General features: G+C 42.1%; 1 protein-coding gene across 3 annotated transcripts in view; it reads right to left on the reverse strand.

Annotated features, from left to right (window-relative positions):
* The window catches only part of SUSD3 (sushi domain containing 3), a 73,057-nt gene that overhangs the window by 34,789 nt on the left and 23,911 nt on the right, over positions 1–14,357 (reverse strand). For all 3 annotated transcript variants that reach the window (XM_090022534.1, XM_090022535.1, XM_090022536.1), the window contains exon 2: positions 90–278. In XM_090022534.1, coding sequence (XP_089878660.1) covers positions 90–278 — 189 coding nt within the window. The remainder of the gene's footprint in view (positions 1–89; positions 279–14,357) is intronic.

A 14,357-nucleotide genomic window follows, 5' to 3' on the forward strand; every position in this document is an offset into this window, starting at 1 on the left:
ACATCTTCCAAAGACTTAGGACTATAAATCAAAAAAGCTAGAGACTAACTCAGCTTAGGCGATAGAAATTTTTTTGGAATAATCCTTACGCTTGCACGAGGGAACTCCTGCTGTCCACTGAGCACTGTTTCCTTTCCAAATGCAGGTGACGACTCCCTGTCCTTCAAGCTGGTGTTCAGCAGAACACTGGAATGTGATCACTGTCCCAACTGTGGTGCCGTTGCCATGAATTATTTGTAACGTACCGAGCTGAGGGGGGAATATCTGGCTACACTGGCCTGCAGATGAAGGGGGAGGGGGACAGGAGAAAAAGAAACCAGAATTACATAAATTTAAGACCAAATCTCAGGTCCACTGAAATAAAGGTTTATGAGACCCAAGCTAAGTAAACAGTCAAAAGATGCTGCTAGTTTCTGTAAGACAAATTCACCTCTCAGGAAAACCAGCACAAAGGCACTGACTGCTGCAAATCCCATTTAAAAGCTATGTCCAGGATTTAACCAGGATGTACAACGTGCCCAGCCTTTGGCCGGCCTTCTGCCCACGTGGGAATTCCACTCTGCTGTGTGACATTTTCTCACAAAGATATTCAATACACAATGAGGAATGTCTATGTAGTAGGTTATTCAGTGCTATCAAATTGCTAGCATTCATGTTTTCTTTTGAGACTTTAGTATTGTCATTTTTTTAATTTGTGTGTCAGGAAAGAACTTTGTACATCAAAGCTCAAGGATACAATGCATTATACCTAATTTTTTTTACATTAAAAAAAACAAACAAACAACTCTTTCCCCTACATGATTTCCCTATTTTCTTATTGTTTCAAATTCATTAGATCCACATTCTCTCTGGAATAACTGAATGCTGCCTGCATTGGTTACCTGTTTTGGTTAGCAACTCTATATACTGGTTGTCGCCATGAGATGTCTTATTTAACACTGATTTTCCAACTGATTTTAACATAGTTTTTCACTGATCAGTCATTAAAAAAAATAAATAAATACAGCGTTCTGAAACATCCAAAAAGACGAGTGATTTTTTTCCCCATCCTTGTATGTCTGAGCTAATATAAACCCAATATATCTTTATTTTTCATATTTATCTTTACCAAATAATACTGTGTCTCTTTTTCCAGTGTTAGCATATGGGACTATTCAGTTGTTCCTGCAATTACTTGAATGCACCTGCACCATGATTTAAAAGACTGGAGGTTTTAACCATAGTCATAAGCAGAAATACAAATAAGGATGTTTTCTTGCACTGGTTAGAAGCAGACAGAGGTCTACAGTTACTAAGATTTTTTTTCTTTTTTTTTTTTTAAACAACTCTTTATTTAGGAAGTTTACCAGGTTTGTGTGTTTATAGCAATCCTATTTTATTGGACATACCTGCGTCTTCCAGTCCCTATTTATGTATTTAGCACAAAATCCTGGTCTAAAGTCAGTGGAAATTTACTATTGATTTCCATGGGAACAGGATAGGGCTCTTATTTATTTGCAATTTGATTCTTCCTTAATATAAATGTCCAGTAGCATGAGAATAGTTAAATAATACCCATCTAATCCTGAACATTTAATGTGTGTAGAACAAAGATGTACCTCTTGCATAATACGGTCCTGTGTTTAATTAATATTAAGCTTCCTCTATGAAATAACAGATAAGAAGCTACAACTCTTTTCCTGCCCTCAATTTCTGCCCTTAAAATCCACAAAAAACAAACAAAAGTCACAGGGATGACTACTGTTCCAGTCTACTATGTAAATATGTACTGAAAACCTGACTTGACAAACTGTCTCTCAAAGTCTGTTTAGATCCTTTTTGTTTGCTCTGAAAGCAGTTTCAACTATGTACTTTATTACAATAATCAGCAACCACAAGAAGAAATATTTTCTAGAGAATCCTAAATCCTACTCTACTTTTTCCCAGTACCTGATCACTGATCCATGTCTGATACATAAACTGTGCCCCCTCTTGTTTGGGCTTAAAGCAGACACTATGATTTCATTTTAAATGTTTTCTGCATAGCAGTTATCATATCCATAAAAGATCTCCAGTCCAGAGTGTAGCATTTCATACATTTGATTTGTAAAATACCAGCGCAAATAGCATGTCTTAGTCATACAAATGGTTAGCATTGTCATCAGTGATGCTGGTATCAATGAGAGATGCTAAGAGTAAATGAAAGTCAAATGTGGTCCAAAGGATATTTGTTTAGCAGTACAAAGCAGCCTCCATAAGAGCTTTTTGGTACACTTGACTGTTGACCTTCAATAACTCTTCTCCAAAGAACAATTTGCCATTTGATTCTTTCCTTCCAGATGTATTTAAAATTAATCCATTTGTTGACTTTGAATAATTTATGCTTCTGTAGCTAGTTAAATTGCTTCCTGCTTTTTCTTGCATTATCATCTCCCATAATGATATATGTAGGAGTAATTAAAACATCTATTCCAATTACCTCGTTCATACCCTTTCCTGTGCTAAAATATACTTTAAAATATTTCTTTTACTTAAAGTGTCTAAAAATGTTCTCTTCAACTTATGTCCCACTAAGCTATGTATTTCCTTATGCCTCAGGGCTGTAATAGCATCATCATTTCTACATTTAGTGAAGTTGTCAAAAGGACTTCAATGACTTCTCTGGACAACATCTAATGAGGGACAAACCATCAAAGGGTAAATTAGTGAGCTTAAACAAACATCCAAAAGTTCAAATGCCTATCTGAAACTTAAACCACTCAAACCTCTGCGGTCTTATAACCAAACTAGAAATCTTGCGAGGTCAAGTTTTTGTAGAAAGCATTTAATGTTGTTTTTTTTCCACTTCGGTCAGACTGGAAATACTACACAGCACTCATGTGAAATTTCAGAATCCTGGTTAATTCTTGCTTCATTCAGAAAAATCTTAGCTCCACTAATTATTAAGGATGCAAAAGCAAGCTATCCTGATAACACAGATGAATGGGATGTGCAACAGGAGACCAATCTGGCTAGAGAGCAATCTCTTCAAGGAGTTGAAACTCAAAAAGGAATACTACAGAAAGTAGCAATTTGGTCACAATACTAGAGAAGAATATACCAAATATCACACAGGCATGCAGGGGCAAAATTAGGATGGCTAAGGCATGATTTGAGACGTAATTGGCAAGGGATGTAAAAGGCAATAAAAACAGATTCTCCAAGTATATCAAGAGTAGAAAGACCAAAAAAACTGTAGATCTCTTACAGAAGGCAGAAAGCAATAGAGCTGTGGATGACACAGAGAAGACTGAAGTATTTCATGCTTTTATTTTTTTCAGTTTTCACAAACAAAGGCAGCTACCAAATAATGAACACAGTTGGCAGCAAAGACAGGGAAGGAGTCAAAAAGCTTAGAGTAATGCTAAAACAGGTTAAGGATTATTTAGGAGAAGCTAGATGCCTTCATGTCAGTAGGACTGGATGGGATGCACCCTAGAGTACTGAAGGAATTGACTGAGTTCATTTCAGAGCCATCAGCCTCTTTGAGAACTCATGGAGGTTGGGCAAGATCCTTGTTGACAGGAAAAGAGAAAATATAGTGCCCATCTTTAAGAAAGCGAACAAGAGGGAGCCAGGGAATTACAGACCAGCCAGCCTGACCCTGACACCTGGAAAGATCATGGAGCAGCGCCTCAAAGAATTAATTCTACAGCACCAAAAGGAAAACAAGGCGATTATGAACAGTCAGCATGGATTCACCAAAGGCAAATCATGTCTGACCAATCTGATTTCCTTCTATGATAGGATGACAGGCTCTGTGGATGTGGGGAGATGAGTAATGTACCTTGACCTGAACTTAACCTCGTCTTTGACATCGTCTCCTATACTATTATCATTAACAAGATAAGGAAAATACAGACTACATGGAAGTACCATAAGGTCAAAATGTGATTGGTTGGATCAACCTGCTCAAGAAGTAGTCATTAGTGGCTCAACATCACTCTGGGAGGAGACATCAAGTGGGGTTCCCCAGGAGCCTGTCCTGGGTCTGGTATTAACATCTTCATTAATGATTTGGATGACAGTACTGAGTGCATGATGAGCAAATTTGTGGAGAATGCCAAAATGGGTGGAGTTGCAGATATTAGCTGTATACATGTTTAAATGATCTGGAAGAATTCTTCCAAGTTTGTTTTCCTGGTAAACAAACTTAGTCAGAGACACCTCAACAGACATTTGAATGCTGAGCCCCTGAAGAGCAGAAAACTTGCAGTGAAGACATAGTGCAGCCAGGGGCCCCTATGAACACATCTCAGTTTTCTCCTCAGGCTCAGAGACAGGTGACATCAATGTACAGGGCAGTCCTGACTGGTTGACCCAGGCTGCTTAGGGTCAGCCTGCATTTCCCTGCAGAACAATGTGGGATTATGAAAGGGTCATGTTCTGTTTCCTGCCTGGCTGGAGCAACAGTGCCCAGTGAGCAGCATACAGTCTTCCTAAGGCTGGAGAGGGGCAGAACAAAATGCCATGGGATGCTGGAGGACTTTGCTGTGGCTTCTCTACTCTGAAAGGCTTGGAGATTAGGAAGAACTTTCTGACTACGAGGCTGGTCAAACATTGAAACAGACTATCAAGAGAAGCTGTGGAATCTCCATCCCTGGAAATTTTCAAGAGCAGATTGAATATAGGCGCTTGGCTGGGATGACCCTACCTTGAGCAGGGGCCTGAACTAGATGACCGTGGGAGGTCCCTCCTGTGACAGCTGAAAAGTATGTCTGTGTGATAAAGGTGCTTGCTGAAGGCTCTATAATCTGTGAAGATTAGACTAAGTGTTTTTCTGTCATTTGTTTAGATATTAAGTTATATGTTGTTGCTAAAAGCCTAATTAAAGTTTAAGATGTACAAGTTTAAGGCCTTATATAAAGTAAGGCCTAGTAAATTTAGTAAAACCTTGAAGTTGTAAGGCCCTGTAGTGTAGTTAAAATTAACCTTATCAAAAGAATGTAAGGCTTGTACTGCTATTGGTTAGTCTAAAGACAGCTGAAGTAAAAAAAATCTGAATGGCTGTAACTTATCAGCACAGCTCAGAAAGTATAAATTGGCTGGCACACCCGAAAATCATTTAGAAGGAAGATACAGCTCTGTGAAAGGGATTAATTAGCTGCTGACCTGCATCAGTGGGCCTGTGATCGGACAGTGCTGATCAGGGATGCCTGACTTTGCTGACCTTTGTGGAAAGCAAAACTTATCGTATATCAGGCATCAGAGGAGACTGCTGATAAGTTGCAGACGCAAATTAATATGGTCTGTCATTATCTGTCTTAGTATACTACGCATAATCATGTTTTTGTTAAGTCAATAAAACTTTCTTACCTTTCTACACCCCCACCCCCCCCGACCACACTCTCAATCAATCCCAAACCCTCTGCTGGCAGCTGGGACATAAATGCTGCCTGGGATAAGCCTGTCATGGCTGCTGGCCACATGCCTGCGGTTAGGGGCCAAAGAGAATGCCCAGCTCCAGGAAAAGGTCACCTAGATGAGTAAGGAGTTAAACGATATGAAAGATTCCAACAGAGTGGCGTGTGAGGCGACAAGAGCTGCTCAGAACCACTTGGAGACTTTAGAATGGAGGGAAGGAAAAATTATGATAGTGTGCATGGCCGCTTCCCTCCCTAAGAGGGTGCAGTTAGCACACGCTGTGGAGCCATCCTTCCACAAGGTACAGCAGTGTCTATATGGGGAGAAACCAGAAGTTGAGCTCTGGGAAGATCAAGGGGGAGAGACTGATGGAGAGGAAGAGATTGATAATGAGCCTGGTGCTGAACTGCCCCCATATGTCTGAACTATTATCTGAACCCACTCTCCATATAACAACAGAGTGGCCAGTGTGCAAGCCAAATGGAGGGTGGCAACTGACTATTGACTTTCGAGCTTTGAATGCTAATACTGATCCCTTGATGGCTGCCGTCCCGTCACTACCTGCCTTAACAGAAAGATCCGGTGTTATGGGCCTGCATGGATGGGATCCTGTAAGAGAGTGCTTATGCTAAGCAAGGCCTAGCATTAAAAAAAATGCACTAAAACTCCCAGAATGCTTCAAGGAGGTTGAGGAGTCAGCGATTGACATTCTGGTAATCACTTTCTGACCCTTAGATGAAAATACTGAACTTCTGACCTTTAAACAAATGATAAAAATAGCAGACATGCCGCTTACATTGTTAAGAATAGGAAACTGCATGGCTAAACCGCAATGACAAAAAAACAACCGCATATTATGTCAGTTTTGACATTTTAACCCTGCAAAAACCAGCAAAACATATAGATGAATAATGTATTTAGGTTATAGAAAATTAGCATAAGAAATATAAAGGTCATTAAGAATTAACATAAGAAGCGTAATGATTATAATACAAAGCGTATCACCTGATATTATAATACAGATAAGTTAACTAAATAACCAATAGAAGTAAGAATTAGAAATGCATATGTATAAGTGTTATCATATATAACTAATAGTAAAGTTATGTTAGATGCCTCACTTCCACCATGGGGACAGTTTTGTATCTTTTGCCTAAAAAAAGATAAGGGACTCCTTTTAAATGAGCTGTTGACCAGTTCTGAGACTACTGAATCAGGCAGCTGCACCTAGCTTCCGGGTTAGAGAGCAAGGGCTTGATTTGGGAACCTCGTGAACCAACAGACCTCCTTTAGTTTATGACTTTGTGAAACAATAAAAGTTTTAAATTGAACAGGTCTGAGCCTGTGCTTAATTCAGTCCAATATAATTCGGCATCGAGCTCCCACAGATCCGTCGATATCAAGGACATGTTTTTTGCTATTCCCATCCATGAAAATCACTGGCCAGTGTTTGCTTTCACGTGGACAGGTCACGTGGACAGGTCAGCAGTATACCTACACCATGTTGCCCCAGGGGTGGATACACAGCCCCACCCTGGCTCACGGGATTTTAGCTACAATAATTCATGAGGTCCAAGAAAAGTACCCCGACGTACGCATGTGGCAGTATATAAATGCGGTCATAGTGGGCAGTCAGGACAGAGAGGCTGCCACCAAGGCCTTTGAATCATTAAAAGGAAAAGTGCGTACCTTTGGATTCACGCTGTCTGAACAGGAAATCCAAGAAGTAGGGCCCCAGTATGAATTTATAGAAATATAATAGCAAAATGGGGGGCCCACAATACCAACTGAAGGGCTGAGAAGTATAGTAGAGACCCTGATTCCCACTAATGTAAAAAAACTGCAAGCCCAATTGGGAACACTCAATTTTTGGCATATGCACATTCCTGAGTTTAGTGTATTAGCTCATCCCTTGTATAACCTATGTAAAAAGAGAACTAAATTGAACCGGGTCCTAAGCATAAATATGCCTCATGAGCCCTTAAAAAAGCAGTAATGGTTCATGCCTCCCTAGCAGCATGATATCCCAAAGGAGAGTTTTGGCTCCATATAGGTGTCTTGGAAGGAGGACCACACTGGAAGCCTGCGGCAGAAGGAGTCCTTGGCAGCTGAAGGAAAACTCCTTGGATTCTGGAGCCGAGGCTGGAGAGGGGCAGAAGCAAAGTATACTCTCTTAGAACAGACATTGTGTGCAGCAACAGCTGTCCTGGAAGCCATAGAAGCACTAAGAGAAAAATTACCCAGAGTTATCACTACTCCAATACCTGTTCTCGGAATGGCTCTGTCAGATTGCCAGCTGTCACATGGGGGGAGAGTCCAAGACAACACGGTCCAAAGGTGGATTTATTACATCTTGAGCCAGGTCCAATGAGTAACCCCAAACAAGCTGCAGTGAACCTTCACCCACCAAAAAAGCACTTCTTTTCTCACCTGAAATAGAGACCTCAGCCAATGTTAAAGTCTGGTTTACAAGTGGGTCTGCTCGAGGTCATGCCTGGAGAGTAGCTGCCTTAAGGATTCGAGATGGCAAGCAAGTAGGCCTTGGAAAAAGCACGCAGCATGCCGAGCTCAAAGCAGTGCTTGGCATGGCTGTGTGGAAGTTAGTAAAAGGTCCATGTCCATTTATATTTATAGCAACTCCTGGATAGTAGTAAAAGGATGTACTAAATGGCCACCCCTTTAAAAGACAAAAACAAGACATTTGGAGCCACAAGAAATAGGAGACCTTATAAAAGTTAGCCCAAGATAAGCTTCCTCTACACATCCAACATGTAAGTGCAGCACATGAAAATAAAGCAGGAAAAGGCCTGGAGGCAAAGTAAAATAGGCAAGTTAATCAGCTACCAAGAGAAGAGGGTGCTGAAACCCTGTATATTAAAGAAAAAAAATAAAGCAGCTAGTCCATCATTACCCAGTTCCTCCTCCCACTGTACACCTGGAGAACGAGCCGCAAAATGGCTACATCGACAACACGGGCGCCCCAGGTGCGATGAAACCACCTGCCTGAATGCGTCTTAGGACATTCATATAACTGAAAAAGAAGCACAAGAAATAGTTTACGCATGCATCACCTGACGCCAGGTCAAAATGGGACCAAAACCTTGCCTGACTGTCCTGTTGTCATTACGTGAAGGAAAAGTAGTGTGGCAGGTATGGCAATGTAATATCATAGGCCCGCTCCCTCAAATTTCCTGAAAGCAACAGTACGTGTTTGTAACTGTAAAAGTTGCCACAAGAATAACGTTCGCCCGTGCCTCAGCAAGAGCTACAGCCCAAGATACTTATGCAGAACTGAAAACTCTGCTAGCTGTGTATCCACCACCTATAGAACTACAGAGTGATAATGGCCCTCACTTCCACAATCATCTTGTGTATGACTGAACCATGAAACATAGCATGTTATAGACATATCACATCCCATACTATCTGCAGTCTAATGAATTAGTAGAGCGAGCCAATGGCATCCTAAATGCAATCTGCAGTTGGCCGCTGGCCTGGCTCCTAAGGCCTGGGACTGGCACCTGGATCAAGCTATCAATTGGGCCAATAACTGACCCCATCCAGGAAGTAGCCCCATGCAACAGCCCTTTAGACTGGGTAGTCCCCATGAGCCAGCAGTACAGCGACCTAGGGGTGGTGACCCAAAGAAGCTCCAGGCAAGAGATCAGGTGGTAGTAAAGCACCCTCAAGGAAATAAATAAAAAAGGACACTATTAGCAAAAAGTATGCATGCTACATGGTGGATATTTAAGTCAAATTCATCTAACAGGAGCCAAGCTCCTTGTTATCTTATTCCTACAGATCGGATCTGTCCACAAATACAGCCATAACCATTCCTAATTAAGCCTGCCACTAAAGGCAAGTCCTGCTCTGTCACTGGTCTAAATTGACTGGCACCATAAAGTGGTGAACTATTATAACTGTACTTTTTATTAATGCCTTATTGTGTTTCCTGGGTAGGGCATGTCTTCTATCCTTCTTATTACCCAGATATTAATCAACTTGCTCCTGAAGACCTCAAGGAATGGCCTAACCCTGAAGAGCATCCCCCAAACACAAGCTCAGATAACCTGCACATGGTTCAGCTGCAGTATCCATACTAAAAGAAACCTGCCACCCCGGAGCAAATCAACTCCCAGTCGCTAAGTAAAAAAAACAAGATCATGAACTGGCAAGGTGATAACTGTCAGTGCACCTGTGGCACCAGTTATCATCTTGGGTACATTCCCTACCTGAAGGCTAGAATGGCTAACTGTGGAAGGGGAGGTAATTTTTGTAGTTTCACTCATTTGGGGGTTTGCTGTTACATACTTCCTGAGAAAAACCCCATTGAGCTCAACATCCTTGAGTTTGTACCCCCAATAGTGCATTCTGCATTATTCAGCCTCTTGAGTCACTGCGTTTATGGGAGAATCTGCCCCCTCCCATTCCTATGGCTGACAACACTCTCCAGCATTATTACATAGTTTATAAATCATACCCATACAAAGGTGTGGTAAAATAGTACCCACTGTAATACAACTAAAAGGAGGCTTTATCGGCAAGTCGCCATCACTTATCCCCATCCTTTTATACCAGTGGGGTTCCTTAAGCAAATTAGTGGTATAGTTCTGCCAGGGCAGTGCCATTTCATCAACCCGCTACAGCATTGTCCCCATAAGCAACAGTAAGAACTCTCTGGCTCTCTGGAAGGTAAAGCATAGTTACAAGCTCCCAAGGAAGGAAGAATAAATGTAATCTGTAAAAAACCAAAACGTTCACTACTATCTCTGGCCGTTCCATCACGAGAGGCCCCAACACTGTCCATGTATAACTCCACACCCTGGTAAAGGTCACAGATTAAAATCCCAACCCTCCTAAACGTTTCATTGTTCAGTGCCCAGGTATTGTTCAAGCCAAAACAATGGTATGTCCAAGCTACTGTTCCAAACTGTTCAGCAGGAGCCCGCATAGCTGAAGGGTTACTTAAGTAAAAGTAACCAATCATTTTCCGTTCCACAAATACAATTAAGTACTGCAGACAAATTGCTAACTAATGTAGAATTAAAGACAGCCTGTCTTGCCCAGGCCATGACGAACACTGCTTTTAAAGTAAACAAAAATCAAACTTTGGGTACTGCTTGTGTGCAAGTTCAGTCATCATTAAATATGCATTCTTCCCAGGTAATAAACAACATTAAAAATAAAGAATGGCCCCCTGGCTTAGAGCATCATGGAATGCAACATTTAAGAAAATAAAACAACCCCTACCAAAGTACCTGGATTACCACTTAAAAAGGCTATAATAAAGAAAAAGTGTTCATTCCTGGTGCAGGGGGTAAAAGACAGAAACTAAACCACTGCTTATTTGCTAAGCACGGGGCTAGAAGAAAAATGCCTTTAGGACTGGAATCTACAATCGCCCCATATGGGAAAGTTACCCCCAAAGGCCCTTGGTATGTGGCACAGTCCCCCTTGGATCAAATTAGTAGCACCTTAATTAGATTAGGGACCCTAGGCTGGCCACTCAGTCCACCTAACATGACCTGCGTATACAAGTTACCTAATGTGTCATATGTAACAATAGGGCAACATGTTCGCTAAAAAGGACCAGGTCATTTGCTGTATAAAAATGGTACCACCTGGACTTTGTGCAATTCGTGTTGCTTAGGAGCTGAAAGTGGAGCCATTGCTCTGCTGCAATTAAGTAACTGTACTATTGCCCTAAAATAGCCAGACATTTCCTCTGAGACTATACCTCTCAACTTTAAAATATCCACTTCATGGGTATCAGATGCCACAGTTAAAAAACTAGAATAAAATAAAAAATAAGCTGCAAAGCCTTGAGGCAAAGGCTCAGCAAAGCACTCAAGAGGGTGGGCAAATCATCAGTTTGGCTGTCAACGTGCCCAAGCCATGTAAATGGTATAATGTGATCTGCACTATTTGTGTGTCACCAGATATCACCTCAACTACGTGGCTAACCATCTTAAGCGTTGTAGTATTCTGCATTGCCCTAGTGGCAACAGCTTAATGGTGTTTTAACCATTGTCGTCATAAATCTGTTCATGCTATGCAAATTAAATTTAAAGACCCCTCCCCATTCCCTAATGTAGTGCATGTAGCTTTAGCATCTCAACTGTAGCTATCATAGTGATCCAACAAACAAAAAGTAAAGTGTAAGAGCTAAAAATTATGTCTGTGTAATAAAGGTGCTTGCTAAAAGCTCTATACAAATTAGACCAAGTGTTTTTCTGTCATTTACTTGATATTAAGCTATATGTTGTTGCTAAAAGCCTAATTAAAGTTTAAGATGTACAAGTTTAAGGCCTTATATAAAGTAAGGCCTAGTAAAATTAGCAAAGCCTTAAAGTGGTAACTCCCTGTGGCATAGTTAAAATTAACCTTATCAAAAAAAATAGGCTTGTACTGCTATTGGTTAGTCTAAAGACAGTTGAAGTAAAAAGAATCTGAATGGCTGTAACTTATCAGCACAGCTCAGAAAGTATAAATTGGCTGGCACACCCAAAAATCATTTCAAAGGAAGATACAGCTCTGTAAAAAAGATTAATTAGCTGTTAACCTAAGTCACTAGGCCCGTAGATCTCAAAGAGCCCAAAGACTGAATACCAGGGTCCTTCCCAGTACCTCTCGGACAGCACTAATCAAGAACACCTGACTTTGCTAAGCTTTGTAGAAAGAAAAACTTGTTGTACATCAGGCAAAGGGGACTGCCAATAAGTTGCCAATGCAAATTATTATTGGCTGTCATTATCTGTCTTAACAAAAACACGATTACACGTAGTATACTGAGTCAATAAACCTTTCTTACCTTTCTACCCCCTGACCACACTCTCAATCAATCCTGAACCATCCACTGGCAGCTAGAACACCTCCCAGCCCTTCTTACAATCTTATTTTTTAACAGAGCATTGCCAAAACACATGTGTCTGGATTTACCAAAATCTGAAACTGAGAATAATTTTCAGTTTAGCTCTTATTTTATCTAGAGAGAGGTCAAAACTGAAAACCAGGATCAGAACATCCTAGAACCTTGAGGAAATCCAGGCCCACATTCAAGCTTTATATGTTACACTTGTCTCCAATTTATCCTTTTTTCCTTCACCTTGTATTTGGGTAAACAGATGCTTTCTAGCTCCACAGGCAAGTTTATCTGACTAGATCAATTACAATTAAAGAATCACTTTAGGGTCCACACTGATATTTCCCACTAAGACATCTCCTGAACTTAAATACAGCTAGCAGCTGTACAGCCAGCCTATAAATATTTGTTAGGCAAAGCTTGCACCTGAATCTAAACTTCCACAATGTGGAATCTCAGGGGAGATTATACTTAGGGGCAACCAACATGGGTTCATTAGAGGCAAGTCCTGTCAGACCAACCTGGTGGCCTTCTATGACCAGGTCACAAAATCCTTAGACAAAGATGTACCAGTGGACATAGTCTTTCTGGGCTTTAGGAAGGCCTTCAACACTGTCTCTCACCCCATTGTCATTAAGAAACTAGGGGACTGTGACATGAACACATACAGTCAAATGGGTTGCCAACTGGCTGGAAGGCCGCACACAGAGAGTGGTGGTGGACGGCTCATTTTCAACCTGGAGGTATGTGGGCAGTGGGGTTCTGCAGGGCTCGTTCTTTGGGCCTGCAGTGTTTAACATCTTCATCAGCAACTTGGATAAGGGTGTAAAAAGCACCCTGTTCAAATTTGCTGATGACACTAAGATGCGGGGGGATGTGGGCACGCTAGAAGGGAGGAATAGGCTGCAATCAGACCTAGTCAGGTTACAGGGGTGGACAGATGAGAACAGGATGGGTTTCAACACTGACAAGTGCAGGATATTGCACCTGGGGAGGAAGAACCAGCACCATATCTACAGGCTGAGGAACTCCCTTCTTGTCAGTGCAGAGGCAGAAAAGGATCTTGGAGTCATCATTGATGCCAAGATGAACATGGGCCGGCAGTGTGGGGACGCAGTCAGGAAGGCCAACCGCACCTTGTCATGCATCCACAGATGCACCTCAAGCAGGTCCAAGGAGGTGATCCTCCCCCTCTCTGTGGCACTGGTCAGGCCGCAGCTGGAGTACTGCATCCAGTTCTGGGCATCACATGTCAGGAGGGATGTGGACAACATGGAGAGGGTCCAGAGGAGGGCCACTCACATGATCAGGAGTCAGGGCAGGCCCTACAAGGAGAGGTTAATGGACCTGAACCTGTTCAGCCTCCACAAGAGAGGGCTGAGGGGGGATCTAGTGGCCGTTTACAAACTGGTCAGGGGAGACCAGCAGGCATCGAGGGAGTCACTGTTCCCTTGAGCACTACCAGAAGTGACAAGAAATAACAGTCACAAGCTGGCAGAAGGTAGATTTAGGCTAGATATCAAGAGGCACTATTTCACTGTCAGGGCAGCTTTAAAGGTATTAGATTAGATCTGGGGATCTGGAGGAGGATCTGGAACCAATTTCCAAGGGAAGTGGTGCTGGCTCCTACCCTGGGGGTGTTTTAGAGGAGGCTGGATGAATACCTCGCCGGTGTCGTTTGACCCAGTACTCTTTTCTGCCATGGCAGGGGGTCGGACTCGATGATCTGCTCAGGTCCCTTCCGACCCTACCAGCTATGAAACTATGTTCATGAGTGTTAAGATAAAGTTTTTCAGAACTAGAAAACGTTTGAACAGAACACACCTGACGACCAGGGATTCGGGTTTTCTGTTTGCAATGGAAAAACATGGTAAAACCCAGATTTTCTCCTTTTAAATGAGAAAAACGAGGAAACTGTGGGTTTCTCTCCTTGCAGGCTGGCAGAGTTCCAGCCTGCAAGAGGCTGGGGGGAGTAGGAGAAAGGCAGTCAGGCAGGGGGAGTCTTGTGCATGTGCACATATACACATGGCTGCCAGGCAGTCTGGAGAGCAGCTCCCACACACAAGCCTGGCAGGTGGAGAGGGAGGATTGAGGCCCTCATTGTGAGGGAGGG

Source organism: Crocodylus siamensis, chromosome 11 (assembly GCF_052110815.1).
Source record: "Crocodylus siamensis isolate JL-2025a chromosome 11, ASM5211081v1, whole genome shotgun sequence".
NCBI classification, from domain to species: Eukaryota; Metazoa; Chordata; order Crocodylia; family Crocodylidae; genus Crocodylus; species Crocodylus siamensis.